At 43.9% G+C, this 23,139-nt stretch overlaps 1 protein-coding gene across 1 annotated transcript in view; it reads left to right on the top strand.

Annotated features, from left to right (window-relative positions):
- Positions 1-286: 286 nt before the first annotated feature.
- Positions 287-23,139, top strand: part of LOC311241623 (uncharacterized protein) — a gene marked incomplete at its 3' end in the record, with an annotated part of 62,568 nt that continues 39,715 nt past the window's right edge. Inside the window, exons 1-3 of the mRNA XM_084330499.1 lie at positions 287-403; positions 1,962-2,336; positions 2,691-2,756. Of these exons, the coding sequence (XP_084186625.1) occupies positions 1,970-2,336; positions 2,691-2,756 (433 nt within the window). The 5' untranslated portion in view covers positions 287-403; positions 1,962-1,969. The remainder of the gene's footprint in view (positions 404-1,961; positions 2,337-2,690; positions 2,757-23,139) is intronic.

The raw sequence follows: 23,139 nt of genomic DNA on the forward strand, positions 1-23,139 counted from the left end.
GACACACCAGATCCACCCAGAGACCTACTGATTATTAAAAAAGAAGAGGACACACCAGATCCACCCAGAGACCTACTGATTATTAAAAAAGAAGAGGACACACCAGATCCACCCAGAGACCTACTGATTATTAAAAAAGAAGAGGACACACCAGATCCACCCAGAGACCTACTGATTATTAAAAAAGAAGAGGACACACCAGATCCACCCAGAGACCTACTGATTATTAAAAAAGATGAGCACACACCAGATCCACCCAGAGACCTGATTATTAAAAAAGATGAGCACACACCAGATCCACCCAGAGACCTGATTATTAAAACCGAAGAGGCTGAAGATCCAGATCCACCTGAGGATATTTCTACTGGGTTGCTGGAGGAGCACACAGACCACCAGGATAATGGTATGTTTGTTTATTTTTCTTATCAACATTTTTTCTTTTCTCCTTTCTCTGCTCCAGCATGTGACCAGGCGTAGACTTTAGGGCCTTGTTGAGCAATCTTCCAAAATGTTTTCTTTTTACATGATTTGAAAGTACAGGTTCATACCTTTAAAATAAGCTGCCACTTGTACAAAACCGGCCAATACCTTTCAATTTTAGGATTTTTGATGAGCTAATTTTGAGCCACAGGCCTTGAAAGGTGTTTCTGTTTACACATTGACTGCCAGAGTTTCTATAGAACAGTCTGCAGCCTCTGCCAGGGTTTTTGAGCATTCTGACTAATCTTTCAAGACCGACAGAATATTCTGTGATATGACTATGAACAGATGAAATATCCCAAAAGACAGATTAGGATCTCTACTTTCATCAGAAAAAAGTGAGTTTCTAGCATGTTCTGTTCTTTAGTTATTGGTAGTTGAATATAGCTTGTTTTCACCAAAACCGATGTCTGGGAACAGAAAGAGAGAAAAAAGCATTTTGTGAAACAGACTCAGTCAGAAAGGTGATTTGACCCTTTTATTTTTGCCTTCAGTGACGCATCACTGACATCAGACATCAGCACAACACTGAGAACATTTTAAACTCAAAGTTAAACTTTTCAAAGTTATACATCAAATAATAAGTACAAAAACAGGAATTAGCAGCATATCGGGACAAGTTCATGGGCTGCAACATTGCCATTCAGCCTGATCTCAGGGTCGGTGTTGTATGGTGCCCTAGGATTCTGTTCAGGTGGGTCATCACTTGCTTCCTCTGGGGCATGTCTCAAAGTGGTCCAGGACTTGACTACACTTAAAATGAACGAGTAGACATTTACAGTTGCCATCTGGGTTATTTGCTTTGTAAATGGTGACCGCATTGAATAAACTGATCTGAAAAAGATACACAACAAATTTGTTGGTGTACTTAGCTGACTTCCTGACAAAGGGATAGTAACATGTTTTGGTCCAGTCTGTCAACTCCATTCATGGACTGGTTGTTCAAGTTCAAGTTTCTTTATTAGTGGTCATACAGAAGTACAGAATACCTTTATACAAAATGCTTCTTTCCGTTACGCTCCAGAGACTGTGCTAGACAAAAAAGATAAGTATAAAATAAAATAAGTGTAGCAAGTATAAAATAGAAGTCACGTACGTAGACACAAGTGTTCAGTATGTACATATGTACAATGTTCAATGCAGAGTAAAAGTAACTGAGTTACCATACAATATACTAATATACAATATACTATATATATATATATATATATATATATATATATATATAGTGCAAAGCAGAAATGGGATGAGGTACAATTAGGTACAATTTACAGTAAGTTGTACTGAGGTATGGGTTGTAGTGCAAATTCTTTGCCAATAAATATAAAGTGTGTTTAGGTGTTCTAAAGTGTGTAAAGTGGGTGCTGCAGTGAGTTGTTTGTTTAAAGTGAGTGTGTGCGTGTGGATGTGTGTGCTGTGAGGTTGTATTCACCTACACAAGCTGGCTTCTCTTGTGGTACTTTTCTCTGTGGCTTCACCAGTTCTGGAGATGACTGGGAAACGGTCCAACAAGACCAAACGCACCCGCAAGAAGCCGGGTCCGTTCCAGCATACACAGTTTGAGACGATGCCCTTTAGTGCTCCACCTCCTGCACGCAAGGACGGGACGGAATCCGAAGTGGACAATGGCGAGGAGAAACAGCCGCTTGTGTTTCCGGCCGGTAATGTTAGTGGACCTGAAAAGGTACCCGAGGAGGACGGTACCCAGGGCCGGGTCCGTCGTAGTGGCCGAACAAGGACGCATTGCCTCCCGGTTGAAACCGACAGTGAAGCAGCCAGTTTGGATTCCTCCGACAGCGATCGGGGCACAGATGAATGGAAGCCAATTCCAAGGGGGTCTTCTCCATTTGCCAGTGGTAAGAAGACATATTTTTTTATCGTGTTTAATTCTTTACCTTGATATTCAATAGAGAGAACCAGGGAGGGAGGCGTCTGTGTGCAACACACTCACTTTTGGAAAGTAGAAAACAGAGTTAACCGCACTTCAGTGACGGACGGTGTGAAACACGCACACAGACACCTTTTCCATTACCACAGGAATAAAAAATTGCTAAAACCCCACAGGGCAATGGTAAATGTCTTCTCTCATTCATTCAAGTGCCATAAAGTCATGTACCACAAGCCTGAGACATGCTGGCAGTGAAAATAATTGATTTGATTTTGTGTACATCATATTTACCAAACTATTTGATATTTTACTGTGATTTCAGACACACAGTCGAGTGAGGAACAGCCCACATCTTCTACTGCAGTACCACCTGTTGGCAGTAAAAGAGGTAAGAACCTTTTCTGCTCATCACACTTTAAAATTTTTTTTTATAACTCTTTATTTTTCTATTTTCAATTTTTACATAAGCATATACAGTTCACAATACTAATATGACAACAACCACCACAGGACAAACAGGACAAGACAGTGTTGTATCTATTATCAATTATCAAATAGGATCGATGCAATGTAAAAAGATCGATTCATATTGCGATACTCTTATTTTGAAAATCCCCTCGTGAGCATATCCGCCCGGCTGCAACAACAACAGTAGCTCAGCGTGTGTTAACGTTAAGACAGCATTGCTTCAGAGTCCGCCTATTTTGACCCGAAATAAGTGCCTGTTGTTTTTTTCCCCACAAGGGGTCAAATGCATCTAACATGCTTTCCATCCTCGCCATTCCTTTATGCCCACGTCGCGTTAAATACCGAAATTAACATTGCGTTAGCGTAAGCTAACTGAGCTAAGCTGATAGAGCGATATAGAGAACAGCAGAGGTCCACTAGGGACTGGGAAGGAGGGGGTTACTGCATTCTTGCGATAGCCCCACTACCAGGATCTGACCGGTACTGCACCTTCTGACTCCCAATATGCCTTGAATAGGATATTAAAATCGAAGAGAAAAAAAAAGAAAAACAAACCAAAAACAGTGAACAGGAGGTCTATTTGTATTAAAAACAATAGATTGTTTTTCATTTAAATGTCTGGAAGAGATCAAAAATAAAAATGTCATGATATTTCCATTGCCTTTTTTTTGTTGATTTAAATGTTACTGATTGTGTTAAATGGGCATCTAATATCGTCTCGTATCGATCGCAGGCACCTGAATCGAATCGTATCGTATCGTGGCAGACTTTGTGATATCGGAAAATATCGTATCGTATCGTGATGAAACTGGTGATTCCCACCCCTAGTTGTATGGTGGGGGGGGGGGGGGGGGGGGGGGGGGGGGCGAGCTGTATTTGCTCTTGATATGTCAGGTCTGTTTTGATTGTGTCATGGCAGTCTTTAACCGTCTGACGGCTCATATGTTGTCCATTTCGACCAGCGTCTGTCGTATGTCTCGACCTTCAATCTCAGCAGGAATGTCATTTTTTCCATATCGCTTTTCTCCTCCACTATTCCCCTCCATGTCTCTTTGTCTGGAGCGGCTTCTTTGAGCCAGCTCCTTGTGATGGCCTTCTTACCAGCTATTATCATGATTTTGAACAGGTACAAGTCTTCATTGTGTATAGTCTCCTCTGTGGTCAAACCCAGGTATATCAGCTGGGGTTCCATGGGGAATTCATAGCTAAGAAGACTGTACATTTCCTGTGTAACACTCTTCCAAAATTGTTGCACTTTATCACATAACCAGAATATGTGAGAGTGGTTGGCATTCATCTGTCCACACTTAATTTGCGGTGTGATAAAATATCTCATCACATTTTTCCAACCGAATTCTCTCCATCCTCTAGAGCAGGGGTTCCCAAACTTTTTCAGCTCGAGACCCAAAAGAGAAATTTGGTGTTCGGGACCCAAACTTACAAAAATACATCATGAATTGCCATAACATACATTTATAGGGCAGCCGGGTAGTGCAGCGTCTGTCTACCACCACAGAGACAGTGGAATCGAATCCAGCTGTGGTGCTTGCGGGTTGGCCGACCGTCCATACTAACACAATTGGCAGTGTTAGCGGGTGGGAAACCCAGCGAGGGTGGGTCCTGGTCGTTGTAAACAGCGACTCCTACAGTTTGGTCGGGGCGCCTGCACAGCAAGGGAAGGATCTAGGAGAGGTAGTGTGACCTTCCACACGTTACACTCTCCCAGTGAGAGTCTGCGCTGCCAGGTGAAAAGAAACGGTGGGCTGGGTACACATGTGTCGGAGGATAGCATGTGATAGTCTCCGCCCTCCCGGACCGACAGTAGGGGGTAGAGTGCGCAACGACCAGGAAGGGGATTGGGAATTGGCATGACAACTAACATTGGGATGGGAGAAAAAACAGAAAAAGAAGGGGGGGAAAGATAATAAAAAAAAACTAAAAAAACATACATTTATAAACTACTGATAAAGAACACAACAAACCATGAATTTCAAATGTATATGAAATGTATTTATTTAATTATAAAAGGACATCACAGCAATAATCAGTGTAATGTTAAGTTGCTCACCACCTCATAACATATGTACATACAATTTTGTAACACTTTTAAAAACAAACATGTTCTACTCTCCTTTCTATTTCTCACCCCTTTTTTAACTCCATTTCTTAATTTCTTCATAAATTGGCGACCCAATAAAAACGGGTCCGTTGGGTCGCGACCCAGAGTTTGGGAAACACTGCTCTAGAGCAGGGGTCAGGAACCTTTTTGACTGGGAGAGCCATAAAAGCCAAATATTTCTAAATATATTTCATTGAGAGCCATATAGTATTTTTAACGTATAATAAATTAAATGTCTTACTTTCAATGCGACTTCTGGTGCTGCATGGATTTGCTGATGGCCTTGTAGTCTGGTTCATACGTGGTGAGGTTGAGCTTCATGCAGGCGTTGAGGCTTCCATCAGTTAAACGTGGGCGTAGGTTGGTCTTAATGTTCCTCATATGCGAGAATGACTGCTCACATGCATATGTAGAGCCAAACATGGTCAATACGGCAATACTCACACTGCATTGTGTGGTATGTCACAGGAAGCTCGTTCCAAGTTTTAAGAATCAGCTGGTCTTCAGGTTGAAGACCCGGACATGCTCGGTTCCGGATATTGGTTCCCGACCCGACCTGTGAAATGTATCTTCAAAACTAATTTCTGTTTACTTTAAAATGACACAGTATTATTAAGAAATATCAAAAGTATTTAAAAAAAAAAGTTAAATTTCTTTACCCAAAATTGTCTGGAAACCATATGCCGTCACCAGAAGAGCCATATATGGCTCGTGAGCCATAGGTTCCCGACCGCTGCTCTAGAGCTAGTGGATGAGTGTTGTGTCTCGCATATAGAATGCCAATCATCCTCTGTCAAGATTATACTCGGTTCACTTTCCCATTTCTTCTTCACATTGTATGAATCACAGTTGTTGCGAGCTTGTAAACTTTTGTACATTTCCGATACTATTTTAACTGGAGTTCGCGTATACGCCATCTCCATCATTCCCACCACCCTGTTACCACCTACTGATATCCTATTCTTGACTTCTGTATCATAGAAGTGTCGCAGCTGTAGATATTAAAACATTTTAATAAAAATTGTATTCTCTCTTTCTCCGATTTTTCTCGGTTTTTCTCCTCCCAATTTTTGTCGTTGTGCCAATTCCCCCCTCCCCTGCCTGGTTGTTGTGCGCATGTTCTCCTACTGGTCGGTACAAGGGAACCCTGAAGTCATCCGCACGCTTCCTCCAACACGCGCGGCGACAGACAGTGACTCTTTTTTCACCTGGCAGCGAGGTTGGTGAAGCGTAACGCGTGGGAGGTCACACTGCCTTCATGAAGTCCTGCCTCCACTGAGCAAGCGCCCAGACCTGACCTGTAGGCGTTGCTGTCCACAACGCCAGATTCCCACCCATGACTTCCCTCCCCCTAACTCAGCCAAACGAGTTAGTATGACTATCAGCCCAAGCCAAGGCAATGCTGACTCCGGGAGTCGAGACCGCAGCCTCTTGCATTGGTGACGAGCGCAATCTCCGCTACGCCACCTGACCGCCCTCAGCTGTTCGATGATGTTGAGCTTCGCGGTGGTGAGGCCTTCAACATTGAGCTGCAGTAGCGCTAAGCCTCGACAGTCTACGGCATTTAAATGTCCCGCCTGGCCTGCAGAGGCTTGGCTTGTGGTCTGCAAACGTGGTTAAGACATTAGTTTCGCTTGGAGGGCATGCAACCTTGCAACTACCCTTTAGCTACTTGCGGGGAGGGCCACGTGGAGGCTGTCTTTGTCCCTCCGCTGTAGATATCTAAACAAATTGTTATTTCCCAAGTCAAATTTCCTCTTAAATTGCTCAAAAGACATGAAGTTATGGTTCTCTAAAAGTGTACATATGGCTGTTATACCTCTATCTCTCCACCTGTCAAAAGTGGCGTCCAGTGACCCCGGGCCAAAGCCTGTGGTCTGGGAAGGCCAAATCAGAAGTCTACTGTCTTCTTTTGATTTGTATTTCCTGACCACCTCATTCCAAACCACCAGTGTGTGGTCCGCTATTGAATTATTTCCCCGTTTTGTTGTGTGTTCTTCCCCCCCAGTCTGGCCTGAGGTTGGACACTTCCTAGGTGTCTCTATGTCCTTCCACCTGGCCCTGTATGCTCTTGAGCACCAGTAAACGGCGTATCTCAGCTGGGCCGCATAGTAGTATTCCTTTAGATTGGGTAGTGTCAAGCCTCCTCCCTCTTTTTCAATTTGCAATGTTTTGAATTTCACCCTCGGTTTGCCCCCTGCCCATATGAACCTAGAGATCTGTTTGTCCCATGCTATGAATTGGGAGTCGGCGGACCTTGACCGGTAGTGAAAGAAAGAGGTATAACAACCTTGGCAGAATTTTCATTTTGATCACTTCTATTCTGGTACTGAACTTGTGCTTGACTTTGTGCGTATATTTAAGCACAGGTCGGACCATGCGTAGTTGACGCCGGTGGTAGAATATATTATTACAACAAGGAAATAAGCACTGACTGCGCTCCGCGTAACTCAACTCGTTATTATTTTGCGCATATATTGCAGAAATACGGGAACGTTTTGATTATATTTAAAAGGCTTTGCCATTGTTAAACGTAATAAGTGGAACCCCGAAGCTGTAAGCAGAATACAAGTCATATGAACACCCACGATATAGTGTTCTTCACCCTTCCTACAAGAAAGAATAAAAAACGCATTGCAACGAGAATAGACTGAGGTTATTTGTTGAGTGTATGTGTAGACAAAACCCTTGCAATAAATGTGTCTTAAATGAATGAAAAGCATACATGCTCTGGACACAGAGTATATATCGTGTGGGTGATATCATGACTTGTATTCTGCTTACAGAAGTTCACTTATTTAGTTTTACAATGTCAAAGCCTAAATCAAAACGTTCCCGTATTTCTGCAATCTATGCGCAAAATAATAACGAGTTGAATTCTAACAAAGAACGTATTACATGCTGGTAGGCTGATAGAGTAAACTATGATATGAATGTGATATAATATAAAGGTATACTGGTCCGTCCGCGAGGATATCGAGGACTCGGATAGCCATTTAAGAATATAGGCTAAAGCGACGGCCTATAGCCTATACATATTATTTAATGTTTTCATAAGCGTAAAGATACAACAGCTAGATTCATGATCAAGTTAGTTTACTGTATGCAGGCTTCGCAGGGCTGTGTTATATGCGCAAATTACTGTTGCATAATGTAGGCTGGCTGCTATTATATGTAATTCATATAGGCTACCCAATACCAACAACAAAATAGATTGTATCATATGCCTCTACACACATTATATTATACACATCATATTATATCTTGGTTCGGCAGCGCCTCTGTGAACAATCTCTCAGTTTGCTCCATCAATAAACAAATCCAGTAATGTGAACGGGATTCCACTCGGTCAATGTACAGATAATCCGCGATGCGCATTTTGGCTGATAATGTGCCGGTGGCCGGAGTCTCATTCAGGCCTAATTGTATTTAATTCAATTGTAATGTTATTACTGGGGTATCTAAAACATCACAATGCAGATCAGGGTTATCCACTGAAGCCATAATGACTCTGACCAGAAGTACCACGGGCTCATGACGAGCGCACATAATAGGCATTGTAGAGCGCAGAGTTGGCCTGCTGAAATTGAAATTGTCATTACAGTGCTTAATGTCGGGTCATCTTGTCATTTATTTCTGTCAATGTGCTGGTTCTGTAGCAGGACTGGGTCAGTCAACATCCTTGGCTCCCGGCGCACCGAAGATTATACGTTCAATTTGTTGGTTGGACCTCGGTGATCAATCTCGCTCTCTGAAGTCTCTCAGAGTTCGCTCGGGTTAGTCCACTTTTCCACATTTCATGGGGGTGTTCCATTACCGTATATGGTTAATCGGGGCGGTTCTGGTATGCAAATACGTGAAAGCGTGCACGAGCCTCAGCGTATAGAGCAAGGTGATATTTATCATGACCGGTGTGCGTAGGACCTGTGTACGCATGTGTGATAAATCCCGTTTTCTTTGTGCATGCACACATTCTAAATTCTGTGCTTAAGTATGGAAATAGAACATTTTCTAAGAGAAATTGATAAATGAGGGCCCAGGTCTTCTTTAAAGATTTTGTACCACTCGTTTGGAAACCCGTCGCTCCCTGGAGTTTTGTTTGCTTTCAGTCTTCCTACGGCTAGTTCTTCCTTCGTGATGGGGGAGATCAAGTTCAAGTTCAAGTTTCTTTAATAGTTGTCATACAGAAGTACAGAATACTTTTATACAAAATGCTTCTTACTGTTACGCTCCAGAGACTGTGCTAGACAAGATAAGTATGAAATAAAATAGTATAGCATGTAAAATAGAAGTAAAAATAGAGGTCACAGTGTTCAGTATAGACATATGTACAATGTTCGATGCAGAATAGAAGTAACTGAGTTACCATACAATATACAATATACTATGCAATGTACTAATATACAATACTATATAGTGCAGAGCAGAAATGGGATGAGGTACAATTTAGGTACAATTTACAGTAAGGTGTACGAGTTGTAGTGCAAATCCTTTACCAATAAATATAAAGTATAAAGTGTGTTTAGGTGATCTAAAGTGTGGAGAGTGGGTGCTGCAGTGTGTTGTTTGTTTAAGTGAGTGTGTGCATGTGGGTGTGTGTGCTGTGTGCATTTGATGGTTGTTGCATAGTGTTTATTGTTCGTTGAGCAGCCTGATGGCCTGGGGATAGAAGCTTCTTCTGAGTCTTTCTGTGCTCGCCTTAAGACTCCGGTATCGCTTGCCTGACCGCAGCAGTTCAAAGAGGCAGTTGTTCGGGTGGCTGGAGTCCTTGATGATTCTCTTAGCCTTCCCCCTGCACCGCTTGTTGTAAATGTTCTGGAGGGTGGGAAGCCCCCCTCCAATTGTGCGTTCGGCTGAACGTGTCACTCTTTGTAGTCTGCTACGGTCTTGTGCAGTGCTATTCCCAAACCAGGAGGTGATGTTGCCAGTCAGGATGCTCTCTATTGTACATGAGTAGAAGTTCCTAAGGATCTTCTGACTGACTTGGAACTTCCTTAGGCGCCTGAGGAAGTAGAGGCGTTGTCGTGCCTTCTTCACAACACTGTCAATGTGTGTGGTCCATGTCAAGTCCTCGGATATGTGGGCTCCGAGGTACTTGAAACTGTTCACTCTCTCAACCGGTGCCCCGTCGATGCTGAGGGGGCTGTAGTCCTTGACCCCCGACCTCCTGAAGTCCACAATCATCTCTTTTGTTTTGTTGACGTTCAGGGAGAGGCAGTTCTCCTGACACCACTGTGACAGATTCTCTACCTCTTCCAGGTAGGCCCTCTCGTCGTTGGCAGAGATCAGGCCCACCACTACTGTGTCATCAGCCAATTTGATGATTGTGTTGTTGTTCCGCTGTGCCACGCAGTCATGTGTGTACAGGGAGTAGAGGAGGGGGCTCAGAATTTAAGATCAAGGCTTTATTCTCTATTTTCCCTATAGTCTGGAGATCCAAAGATGATAGAAACTGTACAATTTTCTCCTCGTCTTTCATCTCGGGTTGTGAGTATAACTTTTCATAATATTCTTTGAATATACGTTGAATTTCATCAGGTTCATAAGTCGCTTCTCCTGATTGGGGTTCCCTGATCTTGTGGATAAAGTGTACTCTGCTGTGCCCTGAGTCGTTTTGCTAAGATCTTGGTTGCCCTTGGGCCAGATTCATAGGTTTGTTTTGTGTATCTTAAATTCTTCTCTAGCTCTCCCTTTCCCATCTCCTCAAGCTGTGATTTTATCCCCTTCATCTGTTCCTTATCACCCCCTCCCCTCCCTGCACCTGTTGCTCGAGTTTTCTCAAGTCTCTCTGTAATTGATCATATTTCATTCGCCTACTCTTATTTAAGTGTGCAGCCTTTATTTTCATCCACTTTTTCTCCTCCTGTTTTTTTCTGTATTTTCCTCCCATCCGAATGAGGCAGATTGGGATCATTATTCATGACAGACAGCAGAGACACGCCGGTGCTGATAGCGGATATCATCGAGCTCCCCCTAGTGACTAGGGGCATCCACTACACACTAGTAAAAAAAATAAAAGAAATTCGAAAAAAATATATATATAATCAGATCCTCATCCAGCGTTTACTTTCACAGCATCTATAGTGACTACTAGTATCATCTCATCTCTTTATCTATTTTTATAAAATGTTGTATTGCAAATAAAAATATGATTGTTTGATAATGAGAGGTGAGAGACGTTGAGTCTACGTGACACTGACATCCAGGTCCAGGGGTCACTGTCAGGTCAGGTCAGGTCAGGTGACCACTGACCGCGAGAATTGCACTTGCAAGTTGATCAAGTAGGCTAAGACTCGAGTAGTACTGTATGATCATATGAGACTAAAAAAACATGGATAAAAAAGTTAAACGGTGGGAAAGCGGAGCTGCTAAATCTAAACAGGAAAGGGACAGAGAGCGCGTTACTTTGGCAAAGCATACCGACTATCTCTACTTTTTTCACCCCGTCAGGTAAGGAGGAGGATAGCCCCCTGGCTAGCACTAGTAATAGCAGCAACGTTAAAGAGGCTGAGCCAGGCGCCGCGGGCAGAGAGGACGAGAATGCTAACGTTATTATTATTGATGCTAGCGACAGAAGAGGCAGCGGCAGCCTCTAGTTCAGCCGGCCCACCACCACCAGTGGCTGCCACCTGTTCGTATACGCCCGCCGCATCTCCACAGCCCAGCCCCAACACCAACACTAATGACTCTGACTCTGAGGCAGACCGCGATGATGACAGCCCGCCGCCGGCGGTGCTTGAACATGAAAACCAGGAGGATTGGTTGGACAATATTACGGATCCAGCTTTTTTTTTTTTTTTTTTTTATAAAGTGACATATAAAAACGCCACTGTGTGTGGGTGTGGGGGGGGGGCTCCACAAGAATCTGGCCCGGGGGCCTCTGAATTCTTAATCTGGCCTTGCCTGTAGGAGTCGCTGTTTACAACGACCAGATTACCACCCACCGGTTTCCCTCCCGCTGACTCTGCCAATTGAGCCAGTATGACGGCCGGCCAAGCCGGAGTCACCGCTGACAGCCGGATTCGATACCAGTGTCTCTTGCGGTGGTGACGAGCGCTTAGTCCGCTGCGCCACCCAGCCGCACTTTAAGTGTGCAGTCTTTGAGATTAGGTAACCCCTCATAATTTCCTTGATTGTGTCCCCATTCAGAGTCCCCAAGTTCAGCCTCCAGAGTGTCTCGTTGTCTGTTGTTCAAATGTATGGTCAGAAATATATTGTGGTCTGAGATGTCTGCCGTTCCTATCGAGCAGCTCACGAGTCACCACCCTGTGTCTGTCTCATATCCATAAAAAAAAAGTCTAGCCTAGAGTGTACCTTGTGCGTCGCAGAGTAGTGAGTATAATCCCTTTTTCCTGCATTTAAGTTTCTCCATGCTTCCATCATCCCGCTTCCCTAATCAAGTTATTCAGGTCCTTTGATCTCTGAGAGTTGAATTTACTTGTTGTATCTAGTGAATAGTTCAATATTGTATTCCAGTCCCCTGCACAAACCAGTATCCCTTCCGCCTCAGAGGCTATTGTGTCAAATAAGATTTTGAAAAATCTTCTCACTCTCGGGAGGGGTATATGTGTTCACTAGGCCTGCCACGATAACACATTTTGCTGGGCGATTAATTGCCCCCGAAAATATCGCGATAAGCGATATTATTGCGACCGGTTAGAGAATTTTTTTTGAGAAATTTATTTCCCAAAACTTTTATTTTGAAGCCCACCGCTCCGTCTTTTCCGGTGTTTTAGACTTTTATTTTGAAGCCCACCGACCGGACCGGAAGTATTGTTGTGATTATCCTAAGCAGAACCTATGAGCCGACAACTTGTCTCGTCCGGTTCTGTTTTTGAGCTAATAACAAATGTTGAGATTGTTGGTGAACAACTAACTTTAGGTTAGTTTTAACGTTAGCTACTAACGTTAGATGCAGCTACTACAGGCAATCAACGATGAGGAGGAAGCGTCAAAGCAGTATATAATAGAATAGCTGTGGTGCGTAAGCACTGCAGCACGACTCGAAACTACCGGAGTGTTATAATAAATTAATTCATGTTTAACTTGTCCCCGTGTCCAGTCCTTTGACTAGCCCCACCCGTTCATTGTAAACAATGATGCATGTAATTGTATTAACGTTATTCTGTGTTGTACTTGTAGCTATGCTATACGTTGTATTTCGTTTGTTAGCTATTTAGCTAATGTTGTTAGCATGGAATGAGAATCAAAGCTCTATCTTTCATCTTTATTTAGCAGTCCAGTTTCTCCGGGCAGTAGCGAGTAACTACTTGGGTCTAAAAATAGCTAACGTTACACTACAAATAATGCTACTTGGTTAAAAGGAGCAACACTATTGAGAAATGTAGTTAAGCTATGTGGCGTTGCCCCACGGAGCTCCCGTGCTGTACTCTAGTAACGTCAGCGGCCCGCCTCCCAACACGGACAGTGACTGACAAGGGGCACTGGTTCCGCCTCATTAAAACAAACGCGCAAATAGCAATTAATCGCGCCCGTCAAAATCATTGCATTCATTTTAATTATCGCAGCAATTAATCGATTTATTGCTCATCGCGGCAGGCCTAGTGTTCACTAGGGTTATCATTACGTTATCTATTTTACATTTAACTATCGAGTACCTCCCTTCTCTATCCTTTTTCTCTTTATCAGTTCAAAATTGAGAGAGTTCAGTGTTTCCCCTGACAAAATATTCAACAGCGGTGCTGTGCTGCGCGATGAATTGAAAATGGGGGACCCTGATGTAAACGAGACAAAAGTTGTTCTCTGGTCTGCATCCCCTTAACAATTGTGTGTATTGAGCCGTACTGTATTAATTTGTACTCATTCTGCAATCTGTTAATAAAGTTTTCAATCAATCAATCAATCAAACACAAGGATCATATAAAGAATGGTAAAACAATGAGAAGAGGAGGTGTGTGTAATTCCACCAGGGCAGATGTGATGTGTCTTTCATGTACTGCCTTTGTGTGTGTGGGAGGAGGAGGAGGGAGGAGGGAGGAGGAGGAGGGAGGAGGAGGAGGGAGGAGGAGGGAGGAGGGAGGAGGGAGGAGGAGGAGGAGGAGGAGGAGGAGGAGTAGTGAGAGGAAAAGAGAGAGAGAGAGAAATAGAGACATTTAGGATGCTGCAAACTACATTAAAATTGAAAGGTCCCAGAGCTCAAAGCTTATTTACCACATGCAGGGGAGGAAACTAACTTTTTGGCTTACCAGCCAACTGGCGAGTATCTGATTTTTTTTACCAGCCAAAAAAATCGCTAGGGGCTTTTGAGCATGAAATAAAATGTCTAACCTTACGTCGTAATCCGGTGCTTTTTTGGAAACATTATAGTCATAGCAGATACACCTAGTTAACATGGGGCTGGCTGCTTTGAGCACACGCGCACACGGAGCTAACGTTAGCTAGCAAGCAGCTCTATAGCTAAAACGCTAACTAGAAGCTAACCACTGTATACAGTTCCAATAGACTAACATTACACCTCTGTGATTTAAATGTGTCCTTAGTAACTTATACTCGAGGGTTGTACTAGGGTTGGATGCAGTTTCCTGTTGGTAAGTCTGTCTGTTTTCCATCTTCTGCTGTGTTTAACGTTATCTGTTTGCGAGTGCTCCCTTGACTGATGGCTAGTACTGCGTGAACTTTTATTAAACATTCTATATGTCCGCGGGTTGGCCAGTACTGCAGGAACTTTTATTAAACATATGTCCGCGGGTCTTGTGCAGTGCTCTCGTGGCACTGTCAACTAAAGCGAGCACTCAGAAGACGCGCACCGTTTGCCAGTGACCGTGATTGCAGAATTTTTTTTTTTTTTTGACGAGGAAGCTAACTAAGCTAGCTAGTAATAATAATAATAATAATAATAAATCAAATTTATATAGCGCCTTTCATAGAACCCAAGGTCGCTTTACAATCAGGACAAAAAATAGGGCAAGGAAAGTAGGGGGGGAGGGGGAAGAGGGGATGAGGGAAAGTAGGGGATAATGGACCTAATTTAATCTAAAACTAACTGATGGGGAAAGCCTTGGTGAAGAGGTGTGTTTTTAGAGCGGATTTGAAGGTGTCCAGGGTTGGGGCGTTGCGGATTTCGGGGGGGAGAGAGTTCCAGAGGGTAGGGGACGCCACGCTGAAGGCTCTGTCCCCAAAAGTCCGTAACCTGGTGCGAGGGATGGAGAGGAGACCTAGATCAGAGGATCGTAAGTTCCGGGATGGAGTGTACTGGTGGAGGAGATCAGACAGGTACCGGGGGGCGAGGGCATGGAGGGATTTGTAGGTGAGGAGCAGGAGTTTGAAGGTGATGCGGAACCTGACTGGAAGCCAGTGGAGATGGGTGGGGGTGATGTGCTGCCAGGGCTTGGTGTGAGTGAGAACCCTGGCAGCTGAGTTCTGGACATACTGGAGCCTGTCCAGGGCTTTGCTGGGTACCCCGAACAGGACTCCATTACAATAGTCCAACCGGGAGGTGACAAATGAGTGGATCAGGGTCTCCGCCACAGAGTCTGAGAGTGAGGGTCGGAGACGGGAGATGTTCCTGAGGTGGTAGAAGGCAGACTTGGTGACAGATTTGATGTGGGAGTGAAATGAAAGTGTGGAGTCAAGGGTGACGCCCAGGTTACGGACTTCGAGAGACGGGGAGATGGAAGAGCCGTCAACGTGGAGGAGGAGATCTCCAACCTTCCCGAGCAGTGCCTTGGGGGCCACAACCATGAGCTCTGTCTTTTTGCTGTTGAGTTTAAGTAATTTGGTTGCCATCCAGGTTTTTATAGCGTGGAGGCAGTTGACTACAGACTGTGGGGGGAGCTGGGAGGATGGTGAGGTGCTGATGTAGAGCTGAGTATCATCAGCATAACAGTGGAAGTTGAGTCCGTGGTGACGTATAATCTGAGTAGCTACTACCAGACTAACCAGAGCCTACCAGACTAGAGCCTCCTCTGGCTACAACTAGCGTTAGCGACCACGCTACGGTCAACTACACTATAAAAAAATATATAAAAAAAACTATGCACAATACAGTTGAACAATAAAGATCAAAAGATGAATTAATTATTATATTAGGCTGATCTCTTTTTTTCTTTTCTCAAATTTCACCGCAGTTCTCACTATAGCAGCCGGAGATCACTGGTGATGACATCATCACAGACACGCAGCTCCTCTCTGATTGAGTGTCAGACCGTTGAGGGCTGTCAATCATTCAACCCGCGTTCGTGAGTGGCGTGCGCAAATCTGCACGGGCGGGGCTTAGATGACTCAAATAGCCTATTTTGATTGGATAATAGATCAACTCAGATCAACCCGTGCAGAAAAGTTGCACTGAGTGATTGACTGCAGGCCTGATCAGAGAGCTCAGAGCTGTCACTTGGCCATTTTTGAAGAAAAAATAATATATATGTAAATTAATAATAATTATGAGTGAATTTCTGCCTCACGTGTTGTCATTGAATAACCTCCACTGGTACATACAGTACGTCGTAATTCGTTATTTAGCAGTAGGACCTCGTTCATTCATCCGTTTGTGTATTACGGTACTCTTCCATGTGTGTGCGCCAAGACAGTCTAACGTTAGTGCAAGCACTGTGTGTGTGTGTGTGTGTTTGTTAGACTGACTGAGAGAGCAAGCTAGCTTAGCTAACGTTCTTAGCTCTGTGCTTCGTTGTATATATGTAGACTACTTGTGTGTATTGCGAATGAATGATTATGTTCCTAACTAACGTCGTTAGTACAAGTGCTGTGTGTGTGTGTGTGTGTTAGACGGATTGGGAGAGCAATCTTATTCTTCCGGGCATTTGTTTTCCCAAAATTGTATGGCATGGGTACCTGCTTCGGTGTCATCCCTTTGTGGATTGTATTGTATCGAAAACGTATGCTTGAGCCATATTTGTTTGTGTATTAGGTTCACTTTGGCGTTAGTAGAGTAGTATGGCCAGAACTATTTGGTGGGTGGCTGTCACTCAAAGCATTCTGCTAGTATGGGCGGAGCCCATCCGAAAATAGCCTGAAATTCTGAGGCTGGAAAATTATGCTTTTGAGTACTTGATAAGAAATATAAAACAATGCATTAAAAAAAAAAAAACGTACAGATGTGTTCAATAGACTCTCAGGAATTGTGTAAAGTTGCCCAAATAGTGCTAGGAATAGCAATGCAGGTCCCCTTTAAGGCGCAATCACATCCCTGCAGTAGGAGGAACATGCGCACAACGACCAGGTAAGGGAGGGGGGAATTGGCATAACGACTAAATTGGGATGGGGAGAAAAAGAGAGAAATCGGAGAAAGAGAGGATTAAAAAAAAAGAATTGTTCGATATTATTCATGTTCATGGAGTCATGTGCGTGTGAATTTGCTAGGGTGTTTTTGGTGTGTCCGGCTGTCCGCTGACACTAGAAGTGCTCTGGAGGCCCAGGTAGCTGCATATTTGTACACTGCAAGTGAAAATATCTTGTATTTGGTACAATAAGTCCAATATTGAGTAGAATTATCTTATTCCACAGATCATTTTTGCTTATTTTTTTCTTGATTTTGGTCAATTTAATCTTGTTTTAAGAAAATGTTAACACTTTCAGTGCCGTTCACGTAGAACTACATTTCTGTCGTCTGATCGTTGAGTGCCGGAAACGTAGATATACGTTTCTCTCACGGTATTTCTTTTATCTATATCCATTCATAATTCAGCGGGGCACCTTGTGCATACTGTTCTGAGTGTGTCTGACCTGGCAGACGGTATTATACCGCCCTCTAACGGTTCGTTTATTTTCTATACTGAGCTGCGGCGTGGGGGCGGGTCCTAAACACTCCGGCAAAACACACGCTTCTAGGGATGGCTTGGACAACTGACCCCGCCCGCCCGTTGAAGAGCAATGCCCAATAACGTCGGAGGCACGATCGCTGTGGATAACTGGAATGGCGATGAGATTATTGGATTCTTTTTTTTCCATTACTTCAGAGACCAGGTAAGGACACCATATATGAAAGCTTGCGTTGATCTGATATTTATTTCTACTGCGATTGAAGCTATATGTGTCTAGCTGTTCTGCCGTTGGGTTGCAGGAGGGGGGGGGGGGCGCCGGTCTAAGCCACATTGCATGCGTGCACGACAAAGGATAATAGTGATGATCTAGCGTTGATTTCAGGAAGATCCGATAATCAGGCGAAAAATGACAACGTGTTTATTGAATTACACAAACACTGTTTTCGTGTCTTTTCCCTGGAATTGCTCAGAAGCGGCCGGACTATGTTCATATTCAAAACGGTATAAAATGGAAATGTACGGATGAAAAAAGAATCTGTTTTTTGCACGTTGACCAGAAGCAGCTCAATGAGACTCGAGGGCATTATTAGACCCATAGTTATACTATAAAATATAGGTTTAGTTCTACAAACTACAACTACGTTTACATGGGGTTAATGGGCGGCACGGAAGTCAATGTGTTAATCTTGTTTTCTTAAAATTAAATTGACCAAAATCAGAAAAAAGCTAAATTATCTGCCAGTGGGATAAGATAATTCAAGATAATTCTACTCAATATAGACTTATTGTACCAAATACAAGATATGTTCACTTGATTTGTTTTGCAGTGTAGTTGTAATCAAAGTAAATGTCAAGATTAGGGATGGGAATCGAAAACCGGTTCCCGTTGGGAGCCGGTTCCTAATTGTCCAATTCCTGGAATCGCATGCCTCCGTGACTTATCGATTCCTCTTATCGATGCCATGTTTTCCCGACCGTTGCGCATTTAAAAACAATAACGTTAGTGTTAGCATGCAGCCATAGAGCAGACTATTTGATTCCTTAACACTTTCAATGCCAACGACGAGATATCTCATTTGTTCATGCCGACCGTTCATTGCCAACGACGAGAAATCTCGCTTTTTTTTATTAGCGATTCTAATTCATATTTCATCAATCTAGCCTCACATTAGTGCTGCAAACTCTCTCTGAGCTCCATTGGGAAAATACCACCCCCTATCGTCTCTCCCTGTGGTACTGCACCCCTTTGGAATGGATTGAATGAAACACATGGGGGGCGGGAAATCCTGCTTCCTCATTTTACTTCTCGGGCAAGTCACCTGAGAGGATCGGATTCATTGCCGAGCCCCAGAACGGCGTGGAATATATATTTCCAGTACCCAGCGTTGGATCAATAAACACGATCGATATTTGGAATGGCGATCAGGAATTGGCATAATATTTTTGGAGAACATCAGATCTGAGGTAAGGAATCTATTTTACCAGTCTTAGGATAATCTGAGCTTTTTTCACAGAGATATCAACGTGTGCCCTGTGTGTGTGTGTGTGTGTGCGTGTGTGTGCTGATCAGGAAATGAGATAATCAAAAAGCAACGTAAAAGTATGTTTAAAAACACTTTCTCAGTGTTGTGCAGAAATCTGATGCGTCACTGAAGCCAAAAATAAAAGGGTCAAATCACTTTTCTGACTGAGTCTGTTTCACAAAAATGCGTTTTTCTTTGTTTCTGTTCCCAGACAGCTGTTTATGGTTTAACTGAAGTAAGTCAAAAGAAAGAATGAACTCATTCACTCACTAGACAGAGGGGTCTGTTATCAGGTGACCACCTGAAAGAAGGTCTTCCTGGCACACGTTTCCTTTAGTGTTATTTGAAGTTAATTTGTTATTGCACCACCATCTGGCCAAATGGCACCAAAGACTGACTGCACTCCCTTGGGTCCTCCTCAGCAATACACTCGCGGAGAATGAAGTCTATCTCGAGATAAGCACAAGCCAAAACATAACTTTGTTTGTTATAGCGCCACCATATAGCGCACTCCCCTGGGTCCTTGGCAATTCTTGAGATAATGCACACCAAAGTCATGCAGAGATTCCTTCCTTTTTGGATGTTAGCCAGCTGCCGTGCAAGGTTAGTAAATTAGATGTTGGTCAGCTGCCATGTGTTAGATTCTGATCAATCAGCCGGCATCACGTCGTCGTCTGTTTGGCTTGTGTTCTCATTTCCATCCACTGACTCTGCGTTGTGTATTTGATTCCCCCGACGTCTTCTCATACTGGCTGATAAACCCTTATCATTCCCCGTTAGTGCAATCCGCAGCATAAGTATTCACCACCTCCATAAGAATTCGACCCTCAGACAGCATACCTTTCTTGAAAGAGCGTTGTTTATTGATATAAACAGAAACCTCATCTCAGATGTTAACATATTGTATTGTCATTGCTATCAGTCCAATAGTGGCTCAGGCCTTTGTCGTTAGCCAAAACCCTCCTTGTGTTAGCCGAAGCTAATGATGATGTGTCATTCAATATGGTAACTGTCACTCTGTGCTCAGTGAGGCACAGTGATGCATTGTATAGTCTGATGGCTGTCGGAATGAAGAACTTCCTGTGCCGTTCAGTGCTACATTTAGGTAGTGTGAGCCTAGCACTGAACATGCTCCTCCTGTCAGCCAAGTCTGTGTATAGTGGGAGGGGTTTTCCCTGATGGCCTGGAGCTTAGCAAGGCTCCTCCTCTCCGCCACCCTCGCTAGGGAGTCCAGCTCCACCCCAACCACGCTACTGGCCTTCCTGACCAGCTTATCCAGCCTGTTTGTGTCCCCTCAGTCCGCTGCCCCAGCAGGTCACAGTGTACAAGAAGGCACCCGCCACCACAGACTCATAGAACATCCTCAACATCCTTGTACAGACATTGGAGGATCTTAGCCTTCTTACGAAGTAGAGTCGGCTCTACTAAAGTGAAATAACGCCTTCAGTTAAACTCTTTAACTTTACCGCCTTCATTGGGACCATTAGAGATGTATGCTTCTCGGACAACACAGGCCTTGCCCTTGTTGATGGTGCCTAACTCTGATGCAGTGTCTCTGTCTCTCTCTCTCTCTCTCTATTCTCTCCCCCCCCCCCCCCCCCCCCCCATTCCAATTTAGTCGATATGCCAATTCCCCCTACCTGGTCGTTGCGCGCATGTGCCCCCTACTGGTCGGTCTAGGGAGCCCTGAGGTCTATCGCATGCTTCCTCCGATACATGTGGAGACAGCCAGCGGCTCTCTTTTCACCCGACAGCGCGGACTGTCATTGGTGAAGTGTAACGCGTGGGAGGTCACACATTACAAATTCAATCTATTATTATTATTACCTTCACCATTTCCCTCCCTTGCTGTGCAGGCGCCCTGACCGACCTGTAGGAGTCGCTGTTTTACAACGAGCAGATCACCGGCTTCCCTCTCGCTGACACCGCCAATTGTGTCAGTATGACGGCCGGCCAAGCCGGAGGCACCGCTGACAGCCGGATTCGATACCAGTGTCTCTTGCGGTGGTGACGAACGCTTAGTCCGCTGCGCCACCCAGCCGCCCTCACCATAGCCTTCTAATACAGGGGTTCCCAAAATGTTCAGGCCGCGACCCAAAAATAACGGTGTCAGAGAGCCGCGACCCCCACTATTATAGGAGGTAAAAAAATATGTTTAAATTAAAAAAAATTTATTAATAATTTTTTATTTTTATATATATTTATAAATGGAAATGTATGGTTGAAACATGCACACGTTCAAACGCACACACACTAATAAGCATTGGAGGCTTTTAACCAGGTCCGGACTGGGGAAATCATTCAGGCCAGGAAATATAGTGCAAAATATAGCCCCAGTCAGGCCACTTTTTAAGCAGGGGGTCTGGGGGTCCCCCACCAGGAAATTTCTTGTTACAAAGACTTCATTTCCTGCATTCTGGTGCAGGCATTTTTTTATTTGTACCCTTTAAATGTCAGTGTTTGTGATGGCATCACAAATTACTGTTAAAAAAACAGGCTAGCATATGTATGATTAGCAACAACACTGATTTTAATGGATTTTCAGTTTTTTTGTAATGTCAGATTGAAAATAATACAATCTTTTATTCAACTTCAGCCCTGATCATAACACCACATATTAATTGTATAATTCTAACCCTTTAAATGCCAGTGTGTGTGATGGCATATATTTGCAATATATCAAATGCAAAGTCGATTTTTCTGGGGGGGATTATTACAGGCTAGCATGTGTCAATGATTAGCAACAACATTTTTTTTGTAAGGGTCCCGCCTCCACCAATCACATGCGGCTCCTTTTGTGTGTGTGTGTGTGAGAGCAAGAGAGAGAGAGATAGTTCTCCAACTTGTGTGAGTTGCAGTGATCTCCTGGTTGTTCCGCACCTAGGTTATCTAACTATTGCGCTGCTGCAACTAGAAACACTGTCCTGGCCTGCTTCTAAATTTAGTGGCCTGATTTTTGGAAATCATCTGGCGACCCCCCCCCCCCCCCCCCCAGGGCTGTACACTGCAACGAGATGATCACGAATTGCCCCTTTTAATTGGCCGTTGCAATTGGTAAATATTATCTGGGGGCGGGCTTGCGAGTAGTGCTTTCAAGCCTTGCATTCGCATTTCACTCCTAAATTATCCAAGGCGTGTGATGACGCCATGACGTCACTCACGCGAGCTGAGCAGTGAGCACTCAGCAGGTATGATCAGCGGGAACAATCGACTGAGCACTCACTCTGATAGACTGGCTGACTGTCTGATTCATTTAGCTATGAAGAAAAGTAAAGTTAGTATTGCTTCATATTTTCGACGCGTTCAACCTCCTATAGTGAGCCGAACTGAACTGAACTCAGACACACGGAGAGAGCTGCGGCGTCTGCTGCTCCTCCTCCCTCCCGCACCCGTGGCTGTTGTAAACACTAGTCTCTAGTGGGACACTGGGACCTCGGTGAGCCTGCCAGCCGGCTAGCTACTGATATCAACAAATGCTCCAGCAAGTCTAGTAGTGCATGATAGCTTGCGTTAGCTCACTGTTCAAAACGAAACGTCCCATTAAACTAAATAGCTACAGATAGCTCCTGATATCAATGTCTTATAACACTGAGTCGATGCGTATTCGAGCTGAGGGCACGCTGAATATAGCCAATAGGGTCCAGCTGCAGCGCCGGAGAATCCTGGCCGTAGCTGGAGGCTACAGTATAGGGTCCAGCTGCAGCTCCGGAGAATCCTGGCCGTAGCTGGAGGCAACTCGAGTACACACAGACAGTGGAGCTGGTTGCATATAGCGAGCATTTTGACTTGTTGTGTGGTGGCGATGTCTCGCAGATAATACAACTACAAGTATGATTATATAATATATATATTTTATTTAAAAACATAAAAATATATAAATATATAAAAACAATCGATATAAATAATGGTAAAATTGTTATTTAA

The sequence above is a fragment of the Notolepis coatsorum genome (genome assembly GCF_963971535.1).
Source record: "Notolepis coatsorum genome assembly, chromosome: 1".
Classification (NCBI taxonomy): domain Eukaryota; kingdom Metazoa; phylum Chordata; class Actinopteri; order Aulopiformes; family Paralepididae; genus Notolepis; species Notolepis coatsorum.